The sequence below is a fragment of the Pan troglodytes genome, chromosome 7 (assembly GCF_028858775.2).
Source record: "Pan troglodytes isolate AG18354 chromosome 7, NHGRI_mPanTro3-v2.0_pri, whole genome shotgun sequence".
Taxonomy (NCBI): Eukaryota; Metazoa; Chordata; class Mammalia; order Primates; family Hominidae; genus Pan; species Pan troglodytes.
This window is the reverse complement of record NC_072405.2, coordinates 62,510,576-62,533,960: the sequence shown is the minus strand read 5'-3', so window position 1 is coordinate 62,533,960 and position 23,385 is coordinate 62,510,576. Positions and strand designations below refer to the sequence as shown.

At 42.4% G+C, this 23,385-nt stretch overlaps 1 protein-coding gene across 5 annotated transcripts in view; it reads right to left on the bottom strand.

Annotated features, from left to right (window-relative positions):
* RGS20 (regulator of G protein signaling 20) overlaps positions 1 to 23,385 on the bottom strand; it is a 108,651-nt gene that overhangs the window by 12,178 nt on the left and 73,088 nt on the right. For all 5 annotated transcript variants that reach the window (XM_009455389.5, XM_009455393.5, XM_009455395.4 and 2 more), the window contains one exon: positions 8,224 to 8,372. In XM_009455389.5, coding sequence (XP_009453664.2) covers positions 8,224 to 8,372 — 149 coding nt within the window. The remainder of the gene's footprint in view (positions 1 to 8,223; positions 8,373 to 23,385) is intronic.

Below are 23,385 nucleotides of genomic sequence, written 5' to 3'. Positions count from 1 at the left end.
TAAAAAAGGGTTGGGTGCGGTGGCTCATGCCTGTAACCCCAGCACTTTGGGAGGCCAAGGCAGGAGGATCACTTGAGGCCAGGAGTTTAAGACCAGCCTGGGCATCATAGCGAGACCCTGTCTCTATTTAATACAAAAATTAAAAAAATGAAAATAGTAAAAAAGTAAGACTGTCAGGAATGTATTGGGGTTTCATTTCATTTTCTGCATCTTAAAAAGTATACATCCTCTAGGCTTTGTTTCCAGTCAAAATGGAGGCTTCATATATTTATAGGCAAATATACAAAAGTAGTAGAGAAAAATAAAGTGCAAAATCAAAATCTATTGTATTTCTCTAAAGAGTTTGTTTTCTTATACACATTCTGTACATTTGTCTGTAAACTTATTCCAAGTTTTTTTGTTGTTATCGTAAATGGAATTTGTACTTTTATCTCATCTTCTAACTGGTTATTGTTGTAATATGAATGCTACTTTTTTTTTTTTTTTGAGACCAAGTCTTGCTCTGCTGCCCAGGCTGCAGTGCTGTGGCGCAATCTCAGCTCACTGCAACCAAGCGATTCTTGTGCCTCAGTCTCCTGAGTAGCTGGGACTACAGGCATGTGCCAACACGCCCAGCTACTTTTTGTATTTGGTTTCACCATGTTGGCCAGGCTGGTTTCAAACTCCTAACCTCAAGTGATCCACCCACCTGGACCTCCCAAAGTGCTGGGATTACAGGCATGAGCCACCGTGCCCGGCCACTTTCTTAATCACTTTTTTGAGCTATCATTCATATGCCGTCAAGTTTATCTGTTTAAAGTGTACAATTCAGTGGTTTTTAGTATACTCACAAAGTTGTGCAACCATCCCTACTATCTAATTCCAGAACATTGTCATCACCCCCAAAAGAAACCCCACCAGTAAGCAGTCACTGCTTATCACCTGTATCTCCCCACTCTACCGGCCCTAAGCAAGCACGAATCCGCTTCCTGTCTCTATAGATTTGCCTGTTCTGGAGCATACCGTATGTGATCTTTGCTGGCTGTCTCCTTTCACTTGGCGTAATGTTTTTGCACTTAGCCCATGCCATAGCATGTATCGGCACTTCATTTCATTTTCCAGTTGAATAATATCTCACTGTTTGGATAGACACATCACATTTCGTTTGTCCATTCATCAGCAGATAGACATTCGGGTTGTTTCCACATTTTGGCTGCATGAATCATGCTGCTATGCACATTCCTGTGCAAGTACGTGCGAACATATATTTGTGTTTCTCTCAAGTAGAAACTTCGGAGTAGAATTGCTGAGTCATATGGTAACTTGAGTTTTAACATTTTGAGGAACTCCCAAACTGTTTTACAAAGCAATTGCACCATTTCACATGGTAATATTTGAGGGATCCAATTTCTCCATGTCCTTGCCAACAGTTACTGTTGTCTTTTTTATTCTAGCTTCATAAGTGGGTGAGAAGTGGTATTTCATTGTGGTTTTGATTTGCATCTTGCTAATGACTACTGATGTGGAACACCTTTTCATGCATTTACTAGCTATTTGTACATCTTTGGAGAGATGTGTGTTCAGATCTTTTGACTATTTCTAAATTGATTTATTTGCATTTTATTATTGAAATGGAAGTGTTCTTTATTTTAAGATCTGAGGCCTAAAGAGTATTATTTTAATGATAATTTTATATCCTTCTTATTTCTGAATTCTTCTGTATTTGTATCAGTTATAGCTATAATTCTCTTCGGGTTTCATCTGCAAATAGGAAGAATTTTACCTCTTTATTTCCAATTCTCAGGCCTCTAATTTTCTTGTCTAATTAGCTAACACCTAAAATACTTTTTTTTTTTTTGAGATGGGGTCTCGCTCTGTCTCCCAGGCTGGAGTGCAGTGGCGTGATCTCAGCTCACTACAACCTCCGCCTCCCGGATTTAAGCGATTCTCCTCCCTCGGCCTCCTGAGTAGCTGGGACTACAGGCGCGCACCACCACACCCGGCTAATTTTTGTATTTTTAGTAGAGACGGGGTTTCACTATGTTGGTCCCGCTGGTCTTGAATTGCTGACCTTGTGATCTGCCCGCCTCAGCCTCCCAAAGTGTTGGGATTACAGGCGTGAGCCATGGCGCCTGGCCAAATACATTGTTAAATAGTAGTAGAGATTGTGGACATTTTGCCTTATTCATGATTTTTGCAGGAATGCTTTCAGCATCCCATCAACATAAAAATAGATTTTATCACTGACAATTTGGGTTTTCTTTATCTTGTTGCTACTGTATTTTCTATATTCTTTATTATATCTTTTCTTAACACTCTTTATTTTATAAAAGTTTTTTAGCCTGTTTTTAGCACAACTGTTTTATAAATTTTCAGTGTGTGTGTGTGTGTGTGTAGCTCTATTTTTCTTTAAAGGCAAAATCATTAGAAATGCAGGAACCCTTTTGACTTCTTTCTTTCATGATGTCACGGCTAAATAGTTTCAGTAAATAATGGCTTCTTTAAAAAAAATCCAACCAAAAAAAACTTGAGAGGCATCTGAGTGGTACGCTCTCTGCATGACTTCCGAGGCTTCTTTTGTAAGCAAAACACATTACTGCTCAGTGGGTATGAAAAAGCAGAGGAAAAAAGAGATGAATTTGACAGGAGATTCCTCAGAGAACCAGAAGCTGTACTGCAAACTAAATAATGCAAACTTATTTCAGCTTTGATATACTTTTTCCCTCATTTCAAGTAAGAATGTTTTAAAGAGACAATGTGTTTTTGAAAAAGAGAAGAATTTTTTTTTGTGAAGTTTTCTTTACCTCGGTCCACTGTTATTGTTACAGCAGACCTAGAAGATGTCTATAGTAGCCAAGATAGTTGCTCGCTGTGTTTTAGGAAGTTTCAGTAAAAGAAGACCCATGGCCAGATATATTTTGGTAAAATTTTGAGTGATAAAGAGAAAACTTACTAGAAAGGAAAAAAACTTTATATTCAACTGAACAAGAATCAGCATGCCTTCCCTTATAACACTAAATACCAGAAGGCCTTACAGCAAAATGTTGAGAAAGATTCACAAGTACTTAGAAAAGAAATTGCCATTTACTTTTCTTGAAAATTGACTTGACTATGTATATTAATATGGATAAATCTCAAAAGTGTGGTGAAAAAAAAACAAGGAAATTCACTATTAAAACAGTTGAAGTTTGCTGTGTACTTTTCCCCATCTCATTTCTTCCTCTCTTTACCCTAGCGAGAGCCACCATTTTTAACTTACTGTTTACCATTCCAATTCATAATTATGCTACTATATTATATTCATAAACATATTTTTAAACATAGTATAAATGTAATTATGTAACATGTATTGCTTTATAATTTTTTTTCCCTCTAGCATATGAATTTATTTATTTCTGAGACAAGGTCTCACTCTGTTGCCCAGGCTGGAGTGCAGTAGCATGATCATAGCTCACTGCAGCCTTGAACTCCTGGGTTCAAGTGATCCTTCCACCTCAGCTTCTAGAGTAGCTGGGACTACAGGCACATGCCACCATGCTGGGCTAACTTTTTTTTTTTTTTTTTTTTTTAGTGGAGACATGGTCTTGCTATGTTGCCCCAGCTGGTCTCGAACTCCTGGGCTCAAACAATCCTTCTGCCTTGGCCTCCCAAAGTGCTGGGATTACAGGCGTAAGCCACCACGCCTAACTTATTTATTTGTTTAGTTTTGTTTTTCTAGTATATGAATTTAAGTGCTGTATGGTAGTGGATTGTATAACTATACCACAATATATTCATCCATTCTCCTGTCTATGCCCTTTAGAACCATTTTAAATTTTTCTCACTCAGATGAATGCTGTAGTGAATCTTCTCATACATGTCTCCTTTTTTTGCAGGGGTCTGAGAAGTTTTTCCAGGGTATAGGTTTTTCTTTTCTTTTTTTTTGTTTTTGTTTTTCAGACAGAGTCTCACTCTGTTACACACACTGGAGTGCAACGGCACAATCATAATTCACTGCAGCCTCAACCTCCCTGGGCTCAAGCGATCCTCCCACCTCAGCCTCCTGAGTAGCTGGGACTACAGGTGTGCGCCACCATGCCTGGCTAATTTTTGTGTTTTATTTTTTATTTATTTATTTTTTTGAGATGGAGTTTTGCTCTTGTTGCCCAGGCTGAAGTGCAATGGCGCAATCTCGGCTCACCGAAACCTCCGCCTCCCAGGTTCAAGCAATTCTCCTGCCTCAGCCTCCTGAGTAGCTGGGATTATGGGCATGTGCCACCATGCCTGGCTAATTTTGTATTTTTAGTAGAGACGAGTTTTCTCCATGTTGGTAGGGCTGGTCTCAAACTCCCAACCTCAGGTGATCCACCTGCCTCGGCCTCCCAAAGTGCTGAGATTACAGGTGTGAGCCACCGCGCCCGGCCAATTTTTGTGTTTTTTGTAAAGATGGTGTTTCACCATGTTGCCCAGGCTGATCTTGAGCTCCTGGGCTCAGGTGATCTGCCAGGGTATAGGTTTTAAAAGGGTGTATATTTAACTTTTGTTTTTCTGATCCTTGTTGGTAGGAAATACAAGCAGATTATTTTCTGTTCCATTTCATTTGCTTACTCTTTTGGTTGTTATTTATTAATGTATTTTAATGTTCTTTATCCTGGATATGAATTATTTAATTGCATTGTAACTATCTTATCTGAGTATGTTTTATCTTTTCATTTTATTTTTGGTATCTTTTGTTAAACATATTTTTAAAATAGCTTTATTAAGATATAATTTGGCCGGCCTGATGGCTCACACCTGTAATCCCAGCACTTTGGAAGGCCGAGGCGGGCAGATCACCTGGGGTCAGGAGTTCGAGACCAGTCTGGCCAACATGGTGAAACCCCGTCTCTACTAAAGATACAAAAATTAGCTGGGCATGTTGGTGCACGCCTATAATCCCAGCTACTTAGGAGGCTGAGGCAGGAGAATTGCTGGAACCCGGGAGGCTTAAGTTGCAGTGAGCTGAGATCGCACCACTGCACTCCAGCCTGGGCGATAGAGCGAGATTCCATCTCAAAAAAAAAAAAAAAGATATAAGTTGCACACTGTACAAGTTGCCAAATTGAACCGTATAATTCCATGGCTTTTAGTATATTTACAGAGTGGTATAACTATTGCCATGATTTTAGAACATTTCATCATCTCCAGAAGGAACTCTGTACACATTAGCAGTAACTCTATCTTCCTTATTCCTAGGCAACTGCTAATCTACTTTCTGTCTCTATGGATTTACCTATTCTGGACATTTCATGTAAGTGGAGTAGTAAAATATGTGGTCTTTTGTATCTAGCTTCTTTCACTTAGCACAATGTTTTCACAGTTCATGCTGTATTTTGGTGGTGTCAAGACTTCATTCCTTTCTCTTTTTCGATACAGAGTTTCACTCTTGTTGCCCAGGCTGGAGTGCAATGGTGCAATCTCAGCTCATTGCGGCCTCTGTCTCCTGGGTTCAAGTGATTCTCCTGCCTCAGCCTCCCAAGTAGCTGGGATTACAGGTATGCACAACCACGCCTGGCTAATTTTTTGTATTTTTTTTAGTACAGATGGGGTTTCACCATGTTGACCAGGCTGGTCCCGAACTCCTGACCTCAGGTGATCCGCCCACTTCGGCTTCCCAAAGTGCTGGGATTACAGGCATGAGCCACTGCGCCAGGCCACTCATTCCTTTTTTTTTTTTTTTTTTGAGATGGAGTCTCACTCTGTCGCCCAGGCTGGAGTACAGTGGCGTGATCTTGGCTCACTGCAACCTCCGCCCCCTGGGTTCAAGTAATTCTCCTGCCTCAGCTTCCTGAGTAGCTGGGATTACAGGTGCCTGCCATTGTGCCTGGCTAATTTTTGTATTTTTAGTAGAGACGGGGTTTCACCATGTTGGCCAGGATTGTCTCCCTCTCTTGATCGGCCCGCCTTGTGATCCTCCCACGTCAGCCTCCCACAGGCGTGAGCCACCGCACCCAGCTGATCTTTTTTTTTAAGGTGGGAATTGATTTTTGTATATGGTGCTATGTAGGAATATAAATACATTTTTATATATTTGGATACCAAGCAGGATGACCAATTTTCCTGGTTTGCCTAGGGTTTTCAGGTTTTCTGGGCTATGGGACCTTTCAGTGCTAAAACTGAGAAAGTCCTATCAGTGGGGATGAGTTGGTACCCAAATACCAAGTATCCTGCTATTTACTGAATAGTTCATTTTCTCCTTTGCTGATGTCACTTTTATCACGTGTTGGTAAGGTTTTCTAGATTTATTGTCTTTCACTGATGTTAAAACTATAGGGTGTATTTTTGGACTAATTATGAATAACATTACTTTTGAAAGAAAATTTTCTTTTAATAATTTTTTCTAAGAAAGTCTGAATTATTTGATTGTATGTCATTGACATGAGATTGTTTACAGCTTTGGTTTCACACTTTTTAACACAAAATTCATTGCCACATTTTATATCAATATTTGACCCCATTGTATCTATGATTGTTACTTGTTTCCTGAGTCTTTCCTCTGGGTTCCCTTTTTTTCCTCTGAAGTAGGCCCTTTCTTCGGTTCTTTTAGGTTTGCAGGCAGTAAACTCGGTTGGCCTTCGTATGTCTGAGAATGTCTTATTTTACCCACACTCTTGAATTATGGTTTGACTGAGTTTTCAGTTACTTTTCTCCAGCACTTTGAAGACATTGCTCTATTGTCTCTTCAACACACACCTAAGTGCTACAGAAGTGTTGGCTATGATGGTGATGATAGTGCCTTAGGTACAGATACTTATTTTATTCGTCCTACTTGTTACCTGTAGGAGGAGCCTGCTCTGGGACCTGCCCCGCCCTCTAGCCTTACACTATCCCGGGACAATATGTTGTTCTGGTCAGCATGTCAGCTGCCTCCCACACCCTGCGTGAGGCAGCAGAGAAAGGAGGGAGGGGAAGGTTTGAACGTCAGCTGGAGTCTCACCTGCACCCGGACATCCTGCACATCTCTAGGAGGATGGTCTCATTTCCCCACTGAGACCTACTGGCAGAGTGAGAATATAGGCCCCTAAATGCAGTCTGGCCATCACTGGTGTCTTCCTCCTTTAGGGCAGGCCCTGGACACCCACGTGTTTCCTCTGCCCACCACCAGCGCCTCTCCTCTGGCTTCCTGCAGAGCTGTCCAGATTCCTACCAGGGGCTGAAGTCTCACCTTGACACTGCCTAGCTCTTGTCAGCCCCATGGCCACGTTTCCTCTTGCTGTGGGAATGAAGAGACCATCGGTATCAGGATCCCCTTGGTGGATGTTCTATTGCTGTGTCCCTTCCACCAGATTGGAACTTCTTGGAAATGCATATTAGCCTGAGTTGGGCAGGAGCCACCAAACTTCCCCGGGCATTTCATTTTCAACTCCACTCTCCTCCCCAGGGATCAGTTCTGTTAGTTCCATATCACGGTTCGTGATCAGTCCATTATCAGTTTTTCTTCTCTTCCAGCAGACAGTGAGGTCCTGGTCTAACTTACTGCCAAGCCTACAAAAATTTAGGATGATTTCATTGCTGGAAGTGGTTCACAAACTTGGCTGGCACTAAGCACTTTTCATATCCAAGATTCCAAAGATGTAACCTAAAGTTCCCATGATTTTTAGGTGTAAATTATCTCCTTTTCTCCAGACCTTTAACAGCTACTCAAAGGGTCACAGATGTTTTACATTCAAGTCGTTTCTTTCCTTTTTAAAGCAATGACTGTCTGTGTGTCTTCCTCTACCCGGTAAGTTAGCATATATTTTAATATTTCTCTCTCTTTAAAACACATATTTTGACATTTCTCTTTATTACAAAACAAAATTTATGAAATGGAAGCAGCAGAAGGTAAAATCCAGGCTCCCTCTACTTCATCGCCCTAACCTTTAAGACCTATCTTAGATCCTAAGCCTTCATTACCACAGGAGTGCCTCGAGTCCAATTCTTTCTAACCATTTCTGCCCAAATGTTGATAGTCAATCGTGAACCGCCTGAGGTTGTTCTTTAGTTGTTTAACACACGTTGGCCTGATTTGAGGGATCTGAGCATAAACCCCTTGAGAGCTAGACAGATACAGCCTGTTGTTATTTCTTGGGTGTCCCTGTGTGTCAGGCATATAGTAGTTGCTTAAAAAACACTTATTGAATTAACCGTAAGCTACCACCACTATTCAGGGGTGCCACGTCCCAGTTAGGAGCACATTACACTTCCCAGTCAGGAGCACATTAATTAAAAAGCCCCAAACCTTACCACGAGCAGCTACAACAGCAGCACCAGCAGAAGCAGCATGCGTTGGACCCGCGACTCCCCGCTCCGGGCTGGCCTGGGGCGGCGCCTGGTGTGTCCTGTGCGGCGGGCATCTGCCGCTTCCGCATCTCCATCCGCTCTGATCCCATCTGCTGCAAGAGGGAGAGGAACAAAGCGGGCGGGAGGGGGTTCCAGCGTTATGAAGGCGTAAGCCCAGGGAGTCAGCCGTTTGGATCATTGAAAAGATACAGTGCGACTACATTCAGGTCATTTTTGCTACTTCTCGTAAAATTTAGTGCTTAGAATCTTAGGATCAATTAATGTATCCAACGTGTAACGCTTATCCTCTGCCAAGCATTGAGATACATTCCAGGGATAAATTAGCAGATGGAAGGCCCCTCCTTAGGCGCTCACAGTTCAGTAAAGGAGACAGAGACACACACGCACTGAAGACTCTGCAGTCAGTGCTACGCAGGGCCGTTCCCAGCTCCAGGCATCCCTGTGGCCTGAACGAAAGGGGGACAGGGATGGTGGCAGCTTCATGACGCTGCCTGTGAGGCCAACGCTCAGATATGGGAGGAGGTCAACACGGGAAGGGCGGCCCGGCTAATACAGCAGGCTGACGAGAGGTCAGAAGAGGAGGTAAGTCCTGGATGCCAGAGTGGCCGGAGTCACATCTTTCCTAGCTGCGTCACCTTGCAGAAGTGATTGAAATTGGGACGTGGAAGCATTCAGAACCCCGCCTGGTACAGAGTAATTGCTCAATTATTCCCAGGAAGCCAGGCAGGAGAGCCAGACTGTGGCCTGCCCAGACCTGTCTTTCCGTACCAGGGACGGTCACCCTCACCTACTTCGATGGAGGCCAAGCCATACGACACAAAAGATCTGTGCCCTTCAGCCTCTGCCCTGTTGTTGGGGACTCCAAGAATGTGAAAGAAGAGAGATATAAAAGCAGCATGAGAAGCAAGAAATTGCTAAGCCCATTTTACGTTGGATACTATCACTTGATGGAGCTAATTGCAAGCTAATATCAAGGACATATTAAAGAACCATAAATAAGACTTTAGAATTAATTTCTGGATCTATTATTCTATTTCAACATTAGATTTGTCTGTTCCTATTGATTATTACCTAATTCTCTATACTGCTGGACTTTGTTCTAATTATTTTATTTTTATTTTTTAAATTATACTTTAAGTTCTGGGACACATGTGCAAAACCTGCAGGTTTGTTACATAGGTACATAGGTATACACGTGCCATAGTGGTTTGCTGCACCCATCAATCTGTCATCTACATTAAGTATTTCTCCTAATGCTATCCCTCCCTTAGTCCCCCATCCACTGACAGGCCCCAGTGTGTGATGTTCCTCTCCCTGTGTCCATGTGTTTTCATTGTTTAATTCCCACTTATGAACGAGAACATTCAGTTTTTGGTTTTCTGTTCTTGTGTTAGTTTGCTGAGAATGACGGTTTCCAGCTTCATCCATGTCCCTGCAAAGGACGTGAACTCATCCTGTTTCATGGCTGCATAGAATTCCATGGTGTATATGTGCCACATTTTCTTTATCCAGTCTATCATTGATGGGCATTTGGGTTGGTTCCAAGTCTTTGCTACTGTGAACAGTGCCGCAATAAACATATGCGTACATGTGTCTTTATAGTAGAATGATTTCTAATCCTTTGGGTATATACCCAGTAATGGGATTGCTGGGCCAAATGGTATTTCTGGTTCTAGATCCTTGAGGAATCATCACACTGTCTCCCACAATGATTGAACTAATTTACACTCCCACTAACAGTGTAAAAGCATTCCTATTTCTCCACATCCTCTCCAGCATCTGTTGTTACCTAACTTTTTAATCATTGCCATTCTAAATGGCATGAGATGGTATCTCATTGTGGTTTTGATTTGCATTTCTCTAACGACCAGTGATGATGAGCTTTTTTTCATGTGTCTGTTGGCTGCATAAATGTCTTCTTTTGAGAAGTGTCTCTTCATATCCTTTGCCCACTTTTTGATGGGGTTGTTTGTTTTTTTCTTGTAAATTTGTTTAACTTCCTTGTAGATTCTGGATATTAGCCCTTTGTCAGATGAGTAGATTGCAAAAATTTTCTCCCATTCTGTAGGTTGCCTGTTCACTCTGATGATAGTTTCTTTTGCTGTGCGGAAGTTCTTTAGTTTAATTAGAACCCATTTGTCAATTTTTGCTTTTATTGCCATTGCTTTTGGTGTTTTAGTCATGAAGTCTTTGCTCATGCCTATGTCCTGAATGGTATTGCCTGGGTTTTCTTCTAGGGTTTTTATGGTTTTAGGTCTTACATCTAAGTCTTTAATCCATCTTGATTTAACTTTTGTATAAGGTGTAAGGAAGGGGTCCCATTTCAGTTTTCTTTTTTTATTTTATTTTTATGTTTATTTATTTATTATTATTATACTTTAAGTTCTAGGGTACATGTGCACAACGTGCAGGTTTGTTACATATGTATACATGTGCCATGTTGGTATGCTTCACCCGTTAACTCATCATTTACATTAGGTATATCTCGTAATGCTATCCCTCCCCTCTCCCCCCACTCCATGACAGGCCCTGGTGTGTGATGTTCCCCACCCTGTGTCCAAGTGTTTTCATTGTTCAATTCCCACCTATGAGTGAGAACCCAATTTCAGTTTTCTGCATATGGCTAGCCAGTTTTCCCAACACCATTTATTAGATAGGGAATCCTTTCCCCATGGCTTGTTTTTGTCAAGTTTGTCAAAGATCAGATGGTTGTAGATGTGTGGTGTTATTTCTGAGGCCTCTGTTCTGTTCCATTGGTCTATATATCTGTTTTGGTACCAGTACCATGCTGTTTTGGTTACTACAACATTGTAGTATAGTTTAAAGTCAGGTAGCGTGATGCCTCCAGCTTTGTTCTTTTTGCTTGGGATTGTCTTGGCTATACAAACTCTTTTTTAGTTCCATATGAAATTTAAAGTAGTTTTTTTCCTGTGAAGAAAGTCAGTGGTAGCTTGATGGGGACAGCATTGAATCTATCAATTACTTTGGGCAGTATGGCCATTTTCAGGATATTGATTCTTCCTATCCATGAGCATGGAATGTTTTTCCATTTGTTTGTGTCCTCCCTTATTTCCTTGAGCAGTGGTTTGTAGTTCTCCTTGAAGAGGTCCTTCACATCCCTTGTAAGTTGTATTTCTAGGTATTTTATTCTCTTTGAAGCAATTGTGAATGGAAGTTCACTCATGATTTGGCTCTCTTTTTGTCTGTTCTTGGTGTATAGGAATGCTTGTGATTTTTGCACATTGATTTTGTATCTTGAGACTTTGCTGAAGTTGCTTATCAGCTTAAGGAGATTTTGGGCTGAGATGTTGAGGTTTTCTAAATATACAATCATGTCATCTGCAAACAGAGATAATTTGACTCTCTCTCTTCCTATTTGAATACCATTTATTTCTTTCTCTTGCCTGATTGCCCTGGCCAGAACTTCCAATACTATGTTGAATAGGAGTGGTGAGAGAGGGCATTCTTGTCTTGTGCCAGTTTTCAAAGGGAATGCTTCCAGCTTTTGTCCATTCAACATGATATTGGTTGTGGGTGTGTCATAAATAGATCTTGTTATTTTGAGATACGTTCCATCAATACCTAGTTTATTGAGAGTTTTTAGCATGAAAGGGTGTTGAATTTTATTGAAGGCCTTTTCTGCATCTATTGAGATAATCATGTGGTTTTTGTCATTGGTTCTGTTTATGTGATGGATTATGTTTATTGATTTGCAAATGTTGAACCAGCCTTGCATCCCAAGGATGAAGCCGACTTGATGGTGGTGGATAAGCTTTTTGATGTGCTGCTGGATTCGGTTTGCCAGTATTTTTTTTTTTTTTTTTTTTTTTTTTAACAAAGCACATCTTGCACCGCCCTTAATCCATTCAACCCTGAGTGGATACAGCACATGTTTCAGAGAGCACAGGGTTGGGGGTAAGGTCACAGATCAACAGGATCCCAAGGCAGAAGAATTTTTCTTAGTACAGAACAAAATGAAAAGTCTCCCATGTCTACCTCTTTCTACACAGACACAGCAACCATCCGATTTCTCAATCTTTTCCCCACCTTTCCCCCATTTCTATTCCACAAAACCGCCATTGTCTTCATGGCCCGTTCTCAATGAGCTGTTGAGTACACCTCCCAGATGGGGTGGTGGCCGGGCAGAGGAGCTCCTCACTTCCCAGTAGGGGCGGCCGGGCAGAAGCGCCCCTCACCTCCCGGACGGGGCAGCTGGCCGGGCGGGGGGCTGACCCCCCCCACCTCCCTCCCGGGCGGGGCGGCTGGCCGGGCGGGGGGCTGACCCCCCACCTCCCTCCCGGACAGGGCGGCTGGCCGGGCAGAGGGGCTCCTCACTTCCCGGTAGGGGCGGCCGGGCAGAGGCGCCCCTCACCTCCCGGACAGGGCGGCTGGCCGGGCGGGGGGCTTATCCCCCCACCTCCCTCCCGGACGGGGCGGCTGGGTTTGCCAGTATTTTATTGAGGATGTTTGCATTGATGTTCATCAGGGATATTGGCCTGAAATTTTCTTTTTTTGTTGTGTCTCTGCCAGGTTTTGGTATCAGGATAATGCTGGACTCAAAATGAGTTAGGGAGGAGTCCCTCCTTTTCTATTGTTTCTATTGTTTGGAATGGTGCCAGCTCCTCTTTGTAGCTCTGGTAGAATTAGGCTGTGAATCTGTCTGGTCCTGGGCCTTTTTTTGGTTGGTAGGCTATTAATTACTGCCTCAATTTCAGAACTTGTTATTGTTCTATTCAGGGATTTGACTTCTTCCTGATTTAGTCTTGGGAGGGTGTATGTGTCCAGGAATTTATCTGTTTCTTCTAGATTTTCTAGTTTATTTGTGTAGAGGTGTTTATAATATTCTCTGATGGTAGTTTGTATTTCTGTGGGATCAGTGGTGATATCTGCTTTATAATTTTTTATTGTGTCTATTTGATTCTCCTGTCTTTTCTTCTTTATTAGTCTGGCTAGTGGTCTAGCTATTTTGTTGATCTTTTCAAAGACCAGCTCCTTGATTCATTGATTTTTTGAAGGATTTTTTGGTGTCCTCCTTCAGTTCTGCTCTGATCTTAGTTATCTGTTGTCTTCTGCTGGCTTTTGAATTCGTTTGCTCTCACTTCTCTAGTTCTTTAATTGTGATGTTAGGGTGTCGGTTCTAGATTTTTCCTGCTTTCTCCTTTGGGCATTTAGTGCTATAAATTTCCCTCTAAACGCTGCTTTAGCTGTGTCCCTGGTAGGTTGTGTCTTTGTTCTCATTGGTTTCAAAAAACTTATTTATTTTTGCCTTAATTTCATTATTTACTTAGTAGTCATTCAGGAGCAGGTTGTTCAGTTTCCATGCAGTTTTGCGGTTTTGAGTGAGTTTCTTATTCCTGAGTTCTAATTTGATTGCACTGTGGCCTGAGAGACTGTTTGTTGTGATTTCTGTTCTTTTGCGTTTGCCGAGGAGTGTTTTACTTTCAATTATGTGGTCAATTTTAGAATAAATGTGATGTGGTGCTGAGAAGACTGTATATTCTGTTGGTATGGGGTTGAGAGTTCTGTAGATGTGTATTAGGTCTGCTTGGTCCAGAGCTGAGTTCAAGTCCTGAATATCCTTGTTAATTTTCTGTCTCGTTAATCTGTCTAATATTGACAGTGGGGTGTAAAAGTCTCCAACTATTATTGTGTGGGAGTCTACGTCTCTTTGTAGGTCTCTAAGAACTTGCTTTATGAATATGGATGCTCCTTTATTGGGTGCATATATGTTTAGGATAGTTATCTCTTCTTGTTGTGTTGATCCCTTTACCATTATGTAATGATGCCCTTCTTTGTCTTTTTTGATCATTGTTGGTTTAAAGTCTGTTTTATCAGAGACTAGGATTGCAACCCTTGCTTCTTTTTGCTTTCCATTTGCTTGTAAATATTCCTCCATGCCTTTATTTTGAGTCTATGTGTGTCTCTGCACGTGAGATGGGTCTCCTAAATACAGCACACTGTTGGGTCTTGACCTTTAGCCAAGTTGCCAGTCTGCATCTTTTAACTGGGGCATTTAGCCTGTTTACATTTAAGCTTAATATTGTTATGTGTGAATTTGATCCTGTCATTATGATGCTAGCTGGTTATTTTGCCCATTAGTTGATGCAGTTTCTTCATAGTGTTGATGGTCTTTACAATTTGGTATGTTTTTGTAGTGGCTGATGCTGGTTTTTCCTTTCTGTGTGTAGTATGTCCTTCAGGAGCTCTTGTAGGGCAGGCCTGGTGGTGACAAAATCTCTCAGCATTTGCTTGTCTGTACAGGATTTCATTTCTCCTTTGCTTATGAAGCATAGTTTGGCTGGATATAAAATTCTGGGTTGAAAATTCTTTTCTTTAAGAATGTTGAATATTGGACCCCACTCTCTTCTGGCTTGTAGGGTTTCTGCAGAGAGATCTGCTGTTAGTCTGATGGGCTTCCCTTTGTGGGTAACCCGACCTTTCTCTCTGGCTGCCCTTAACATTTTTTCCTTCATTTCAACCTTGGTGAATCTGATGATTATGAGTCTTGGGTTGCTCTCTATGAGGAATATCTTTGTGGTGTTCTCTGTATTTCCTGAGTTTGAATGTTGGCCTCTCTTGCTAGGTTGGGGAAGTTCTCCCAGATAATATCCTGAAGAGTGTTTTCCAACTTGGTTCCATTCTCCCTGTCACTTTCAGGTACACCAATCAAATGTAGATTTGGTCTTTCTCATAGTCCCATATTTCTTGGAGACTTTGTTCATTCCTTTTCATTCATTTTTCTCTAATCTTGTCTTCACACTTTATTTCATTAAGTTGATCTTCAATCTCTGATATCCTTTCTTCCACTTGATCAATTCGGCTAATGATACTTGTGTATGCTTCAGGAAGTTCTTGTGCTGTGTTTTTCAGCTACATCAGGTCATGTATATTCTTCTCTAACATGGTTATTCTAGATAGCAATTCCTCTAATCTTTTTTCAAGGTTCTTAGCTTCCTTTCATTGGGTTAGAACATGCTCCTTTAGCTCAGAGGAGTTTATTACCTACCTTCTGAAGCCTCCTTCTGTCAATGCGTCAAACTCATTCTCTGTCCTGTTTTGTTCCCTTGCTGGCAACGAGTTGTGATCCTTTGGAGTAGAAGAGACATTCTGGTTTCTGGAATTTTCAGCCTTTTTGCACTGGTTTTTCCTCATCTTCATGGATTTATCTACCTTTGGTTTTTGATGTTGGTGATCTTTGGATGGGGTTTCTGTGTGGACGTCCTTTTTGTTGATGTTGATGCTATTCCTTTCATTTGTTAGCTTTCCTTCTAACAGGCCCCTCTGCTGCAGGTCTGCTGGAGTTTGCTGGAGGTCCATGCCAGACTCTGTTTGCCAGGGTATCACTAGCAAAGGCTGCAGAACAGCTGCCTGTTCATTCCTCTGGAAGCTTCGTCCCAGAGGGGCACCCACCAGATGCCAGTTGGAGCTCTCCTGTATGAGGTGTCTGTCGACCCCTGCTGGGAGGTGTCTCCCAGTCAGGAGGCACAGGGGTCAGGGACCCACCTGAGGAAGCAGTCTGTCCCTTAGCAGAGCTCAAGCACTGTGCTGGGAGATCTGCTGCTCTCTTCAGAGCCGCCAGGCAGTATGTCTGCTGGAGCTGCTCCCATAGTTGCCTCTTCCCCCAGGTGCTTTGTCCCAGGGAGATGAGAGTTTTATCTATAAGCCCCTGACTGGGGCTGCTGCCTTTCTTTCAGAGATGCCCTATCCAGAGAGGAGGAATCTAGAGATACAGTCTGGCTACAGCGACTTTGCTAAGCTGCAGTGTGCTCCTCCTAGTTCGAACTTCCTGGTGGCTTTGTTTACACTGTGTGAGGAGAAAACCGCCTACTCAAGCCTCATTAATGGTGGACACCCCTCCCCCTATCAAGCTCAAGCATCCCAGGTCAACTTCAGACTTCTGTGCTGGCAGCGAGGATTTCAAGCCATTGGATCTTAGCTTGCTGGGTTCCATGGGGGTGGGATCCACTGAGCTAGACCATGGCTCCCTGGCTTTAGCCCCCTTTTCAGGGGTGTGAACGGTTCTGTCTCGCTGGCGTTCCAGGTGAAACTGGGGTATGAAGAACACTCCTGCAGCTAGCTTGGTGTCTGCCCAAATGGCCACCCAGTTTTGTGTTAAGGGCAGCCAGAGAGAAAGGTCGGGTTACCCACAAAGGGAAGCCCATCAGACTAACAGCAGATCTCTCTGCAGAAACCCTACAAGCCAGAAGAGAGTGGGGTCCGATATTCAACATTCTTAAAGAAAAGAATTTTCAACCCAGAATTTTATATCCAGCCAAACTATGCTTCATAAGCAAAGAAGAAATGAAATCCTTTACAGACAAGCAAGTGCTGAGAGATTTTGTCACCACCAGGGCCCTAGTGGTGTAGGCATCAGAGGAAATCTTCTGGTCTGTAGGTTGCAAAGACTGTGGGAAAAGAGTACTGTCTGGGTCGGAGTGCTCTGTCCCTCATGGCACAGTTTCTCATGGTTTCCCTTGGCTAGGGGAGGGAGTTCCCTGACACCTTGCACTTCCTGGGTGAGGCGACGCCCCACGCTGCTTCTGCTCACCCTCCATGGGCTGCACCCACTGTCTAACCCGTCCCAATGAGATTAGCCAGATACCTCCATTGGAAATGCAGAAGTCACCCACCTTCTGCGTTGATCTCATTGGGAGCTACAGACCGGAGCTGTTCCTATTCAGCCAGTTTGCCAGCCACAGGTTGTTTGTTGTTGTTGTTGTTGTTGTTGTTGTTGTTTTGGAGTTTTGCTCTTGTTGCCCAGGCTGGAGTGCAATGGCATGATCTTGGCTCACTGCAACCTCTGCCTCTCAGGTTCAAACGATTTTCCTGCCTCAGCCTCCTGAGTAGCTGGGATTACAGGTGCCCACCACCACGCCCAGCTAATTTTTGTATTTTTAGTAGAGATGGGGTTTCACCATGTTGGCCAGGCTGGTCTCAAACTCCTGACCTCATGATCTGCCCACCTTGGCCTCTCAAAGTGCTGGGATTACAGGCGTGAGCCACTGCACCTGGCCTTAATTAGTCTTGCATGTAAGTTTCAGGACCACAAGAAAGACCCATCAAAGGGCTTTACTGTTTTTTCTTCTTTCATACACTGTGAAAACGATGCTCCCAACATACCCAGAGACCACCCACAGTGCTCTGCTGGGGTTACTGAGTTGGTGTGGCTCACTTAGCCAAAAGGTGGAGGCAGAGACACACGGTCAGCCACAGTCATGCTTTATGGGTACCACAGGGAGACAGCTTCGAAGGCAGAAACTCTAGGCTCAAGTGACTCCAGGGATCACGTCTTCACCTGACCTGTGGAGGAGATAGCCTAACCATGGTTTCACTTCATTCACTCAATTCGGGCACTGAGGCCTCAGGACAAGCCAGCACAATCTCCAAACCAAGATGTTTTGAACAAAAGATGCTCCAGGTAACTATTATTTCCTATGAGATGTTGATGCAACTTGCCTCATGAAAAAAACATATTCCTTGGGAGGCCGAGGCAGGCAGATCACTTGAGGTCAGGAGTTCGAGACCAGCCCGGCCAACATGGTAAAACCCTGTCTCTACCAAAACTACAAAAAAAATTAGCTGAGTGTGGTGGCACACACTTGTAATCTCAGCTACTTGGGAGGCTGAGGCAGGAGAATCACTTGAACCCTGGAGGCAGAGGTTGCAGTGAACTGAGATCGTGCCACTGCACTCCAGCCTCGGCAACAGTGAGACTCTGTCAAAAAACAAAAAACAAAAAACCAAACCATATCCTAATTAATTTCCAGAAGTAGGAAGGACTGTGACATGGTGCTGTCCCAAGGTCTCAGAGGAGTCCTGTTCCAACATCTTGGCCACACTGGGTCTTCCCAATCAGTCCATGAAATATCTATTCACTTAAATCCTCTCTTACATGTGGGGTAAGGGTCTCTTCAAACAGGTCTTGCACATTTTTGATAGGTTTACTCCTGAATATTTTGTAGGCTGATTTTTGCTGCTGTCATAAATGATATCTTCCCCTAGTACCCAACTGTGTTTTCTAAGTAGATATTTTAGCATATAGGAAGGCTAAGAATACTATATTGAATTCTCTTACAGTTCCAGTAATTTTTCTGTTCATTCTTTAATTAGATGATCATACTGTCTCTGCATGATCACCCTAGTCTCTTTGCTTCCTGTACCTTTTTAAGGTATCTGTTCTTACCCTGGTCTTATTTCATTGGCCAGGAAGTTGAGTAAATATTGAAAAGTAGCAATAGTACTAGGCACCTTTGTCTTCCTCAAGACTTTCTTTAATGAGCAGACTGTTAGTGTTTTGCTGACATGTATGCTATGTGTTGGAGGTTTCTGGAAGATAACATTTCAAGTTAAGCAGGCTTTCTTTCACTATTTACGTGGTATAAAATAAGCTGTGCTAACTTATTAACATTAAAAAAAATTTTAATTTTAACTCTCTAGCCCTATGTCATAAGCTAACATATTTGATTTGTTTATACACACCTATCTGTTTGTAAATATCTGGAAGAATTTTAATGACTGAGTGAGCTAACTCTTAGAGAACATCATAAGGTTTCTTAGGACCAAATATAGCCATTAGAAGTCAAAGGTAACTTCTATCAAAGTCTGTTATTAAACATTTTTTTTGATATGTAGTTTTGCTCTTGTCACCCAGGCTGGAGTGCAATGGTGCGATCTTGGCTCACTGCAACCTCCAACTTTTCGGTTCAAGCAATTCTCCTGCTTCAGCCTCCCGAGTAGCTGGAATTACAGGCGCCCGCCACCACATCCAGCTAATTTTTGTATTTTTAGTAGAGATGGGAGCCAGGCTGATTTTGAACTCCCGACCTTAGGTTATCCACCCGCCTCAGCCTCCCAAAGTGCTGGGATTACAGGCATCAGCCACTGCACCTGGCCTGTTCTTATACATTTAAAAAAAAAATTTTTGAGACTGGAGAGCTCTGGAATTGTATACATTTTTAAAAACAGCTTTATTGAGGTCTAACAGACATCCAATAAACTGCACATGTTTAAGGTATATAATTTGATAAGTTTTGATATGTATACCTGGGAAGCCATCATCACAATTAAGATGGTGAACACATCCTCACCCTCAAAAGTTTTCTCAAAACCCTCCCTCTTGAGAATTTCTCTTTTGTTCCTTCCCTCTTATGCCTCTGCCTTGGGTGCTGACTGATCTGCTTTCTCTCTATATCCATTAATTTGCATTTCTTGATTTTTATATAAAGGGAACCATACAACATCTTTTATTGTGGTCTGGTTTCCTTTGCGTAGCGTAATTGTTTTGAGATTGTTGCATATATCAATAAGTCATTCCTTGTTATTCCTGAGCAGGATTCCACTGTATGGATGTACTACTATTTGTTTATCCATTCACCTGTTGATGGACTTAGACCTTTTTGATGGTTGCTGAAAAGATTAGATATATAAGACATTGTCTTCTTTCGAACATGAAAATCTTTTTTTTTTTTTTGAGACGGAGTTTTACTCTTGTTGCCCAGGCTGGAGTGCAATGGTGCGATCTCAGCTTACCGCAACCTCTGCCTCCCAGGTTCAAGCAATTCTCCTGCCTCGGCCTCCCGAGTAGCTGGGATTACAGGCATGCACCACCACGCCTGGCTAATTTTGTATTTTCAGCAGAGATGGGGTTTCTCCATTTTGGTCAGGCTGGTCTCTAACTCCTGACCTCAGGTGATCTTCCTGCCTCAGCCTCCCAAAGTGTTGGGATTCCACATGTGAGCCACCGCGCCCTGGTGAGCATGAAAGTCTTTTATCAGACTAAATTAGAAGAGACTGTTATTAAGACTGTATTCATGTTTACTGAACTATAATTTTGACATTTTAAATCATTTAAAGATTCGATAAGTAAGTGTACAGAAATACATGCTATTCCTGGAAAAGTTTACTAACAATCTCTCATCTCTATGTACAAAAAAATTCTAAATTAATGGGAATGGCTTTCACTTCCTTGCTAAATGTTGGAGTGTTTGGTGATGGGAGTGATCATTTATACCATAAATGTCTGTGGAGAAATGCAAGAGCCTGAGGAGAACTAAAAGTGTTAATAAAACATGAATATTAAAAAGAAGCAAATGTTGATTTGATAATTATTGAAGTTGACTAACACACAGGGTTTGTTATATACTATCCTCTACATATTTGTGTGGTTGGAAATTTCCTTAATAAAGTTTTTAAAATGTTGAATTCTTTTAGATTAAAAAAAATCTATTTAGATGAGCATATCAATTTCCTCCTTTGAATAGTTAATGAAGTGAATTAATGCATTCTTGATGTTGAGTCACCCTTACCTTACTAAGCAAACTCTTCTCAGGTCTAAAAGATAATTATTCTTTTATTATACCGCTGATATAAATGCTACCTATTTACAAGATTGTAAAAATATGCCATCAATGTATATGTTAATTCCACTAGTCTTTTCAGACATCGGTATAGGATCTAATTAGCCAAACCAGCTTCATACATCTTCTCCTTTGCCTTCATCATATCTGTGGGAGAACTCTATGCACATATCATTTCCATTTGTCCTTTCTAAATAACATGGAATCAATGCCTTTTGACAGTGCTCTTCTCTCCTTTTTTAGTCTGTTTGGCAGAGAATGCTGGGCATCATTTTACTGTCCTTTGGGATGACCATGTAAGTCACACACATCATCCCCCAGGTACTGGCTGTCTTCACCTGATGGTCCTAGGGCTCAGAACTTAGAAGAATGTGAAATCATTGTTAGCAACCTCATATGCTAACATGTGTGGGATTTCAAAACAGCCTGAGGGCTGGACATGGTGCCTTATGCCTGTAATCCCAGCACTTTAGGAGGATGAGGCGGGTGGATCGCTTGAGCTCAGGAGTTTGAGACCAGCCTGGGCAACATGGAGAAACCCCATCTCTACACAAAAATATAAAAATTAGCTGGGTATGGTGGCGCGCGCCTGTAGTCCCAGTTACTTGGTCGGGGGGCTAAGGTGAGAAGATCATTTGAGCCCAGGAGGTTGAGGCTGCAGTGAGCTGTGATTCCGCCACTGCCCCTAGCCTGGGTGACCGAGTGAGACCTTGTCTCAAAAAAAAAAAAAAAAAAACGCCCCAAAAAACAAAAAGAGCATCCTGAGGAAATGGGAATAATACAGGTTGATAGCTTATTAAACATTTCAGATCTCAGTCAAGAGACAATCCTCAAACAAGGCTTTTCCAAATTCCTAGGAACTCAACATTTAAGAGGCCTTTCAAAATTCAACTAAAAGCCAAGGCAAACTCTTAATTTTGATCACAATCTTTTAGTATTTTGGAATTGAAACCAGTAACTAGTTTTTAAAAAAGTTTTAACCTAACTAATTATCTCAGAGAGGTTTTTTCTTTCTTTCTTTCTTTTTTTGAGATGGAGTCTTGCTCTGTCACCCAGGCTGGAGTGCAGTGGTGCGATCTCGGCTCATTGTAACCTCCGCCTCTTGGGTTCAAGTGATTCTCCTGCCTCAGCCTCCCAGAGCAGCTGGGATTACAGGCGCCCACCACCACACGTGGCTAATTTTTGTATTTTTAGTAGAGATGGGGTTTCACCATATTGGCCAGGCTGGTGTCGAATTCCTGACCTCAAGTGATCCGCCTGTCTCAGCCTCCCAAAGTGCTGGGATTAGAGGTGTGAGCCACCATGTCCAACCCAGAGAAGTTCTTTCTTATTTTCTGGTAAACACACTTGGTAGCCAGATTCCTTTAATAGTTATTTATTTTCACTACAGTTCCCAAATCCTGAAGATAGCAATTATTGAATTACATATTGAGAATACAATGAAACACCAAGTATTGTGTTTTAAAAAAATCTCTTATCTCTTAAGGCCTAAGACTCAAGTTCCTGTTCCAGAAAGATATAGAATCATAGATGAGCAACTGATGAAGGAGAACCAAGAATCCAAAAATACATAAATTCAAAGCCTTCTTCAAAGACCCTAAGAAGTAGGATCCTACCATCAGCGGATAGTTTAGGGCCTTGAAAGAGTTAGACAATAATATAAGAAAATTTGAGAGGACACATTCTCCTGGAGGAGACTCAAATCCCAAATCCATTTTCTTTTTTGTTTTTTGAGACAGGATCTCACTCTGTTGCCCAGGCTGCAGTACAGTGGTGTGAACACGGCTCACTGCAGCTTCAACCTCCTGAGTTCAAGCAATCCTCCTGTCCAAGTCTCCCAAGTAGCAGGAACCACAGTGTGTGCCACCATACCCAGCTAATTAAAATTTTTTTCATAGAGGTGGGATCTCACTATGTCTCAAACTCCTGGGCTCAAGTGATGCTCCTGCCTCAGCCTTCCGAAGTGCTGAGATTACAAGTGTGAGCCACTGAGCCCGGCCTACTTTTGCTTTAATAAACCTTGGCTCTTGAAGTATTTTTTCTTTGGGCAGTATGGCTGGGTAGATCATGGCTCCCACAGGGCCTCCGTTAGTAACATCTTTGTCAGAACACAGTGCTAGTAGATTACTCCTTAGTACTAGCTGTTCCCTGCTTTAGACACTGACCTTGAATATCTTACTTCGTTTTAACTTCTTTTTTTTTTGAGATTGAGTTTCGCTCTTGTTGCCCAGGCTAAAGTGCAATGGCACGATCTCAGCTCACCGGCACCTCCACCTCCCGGGTTCAAGTGATTCTCCTGCCTCAGCCTCCTGAGTAGCTGGGATTACAGGCATGTGCCACCATGCCCAGCTAATTTTGTATTTTTACTCCTGACCTGAGGTAATCCGCCCACCTTGGCCTCCCAAAATGCTGGGATTACAGGCATGAGCCACCACATCCAGCCACCTCGTTAACTTCTAACTTTGTTTTCCTGCACAGAATCTTGCCCTGCTGGGAACCCTGCCACAGGCCTCACCATTACCCTACCCAAACTCTGGTTCATATTTTTTTTTTACTCCTGGTTTCTGTGTCTTGCTGATCCATTCCACCCATCACTTCCATCCAGAAAGCTATTGTGAATGTTACAGAGAAGCTAAAGACTACAGCCTAAAATGGCTGACTGCAAATTCAGGATGGGATTGGGACTCTAGGCAAGCTGGGGTAATGATCTCACTTTGATCACTGATTCTGTTCCAAGCAAAAGCAATGA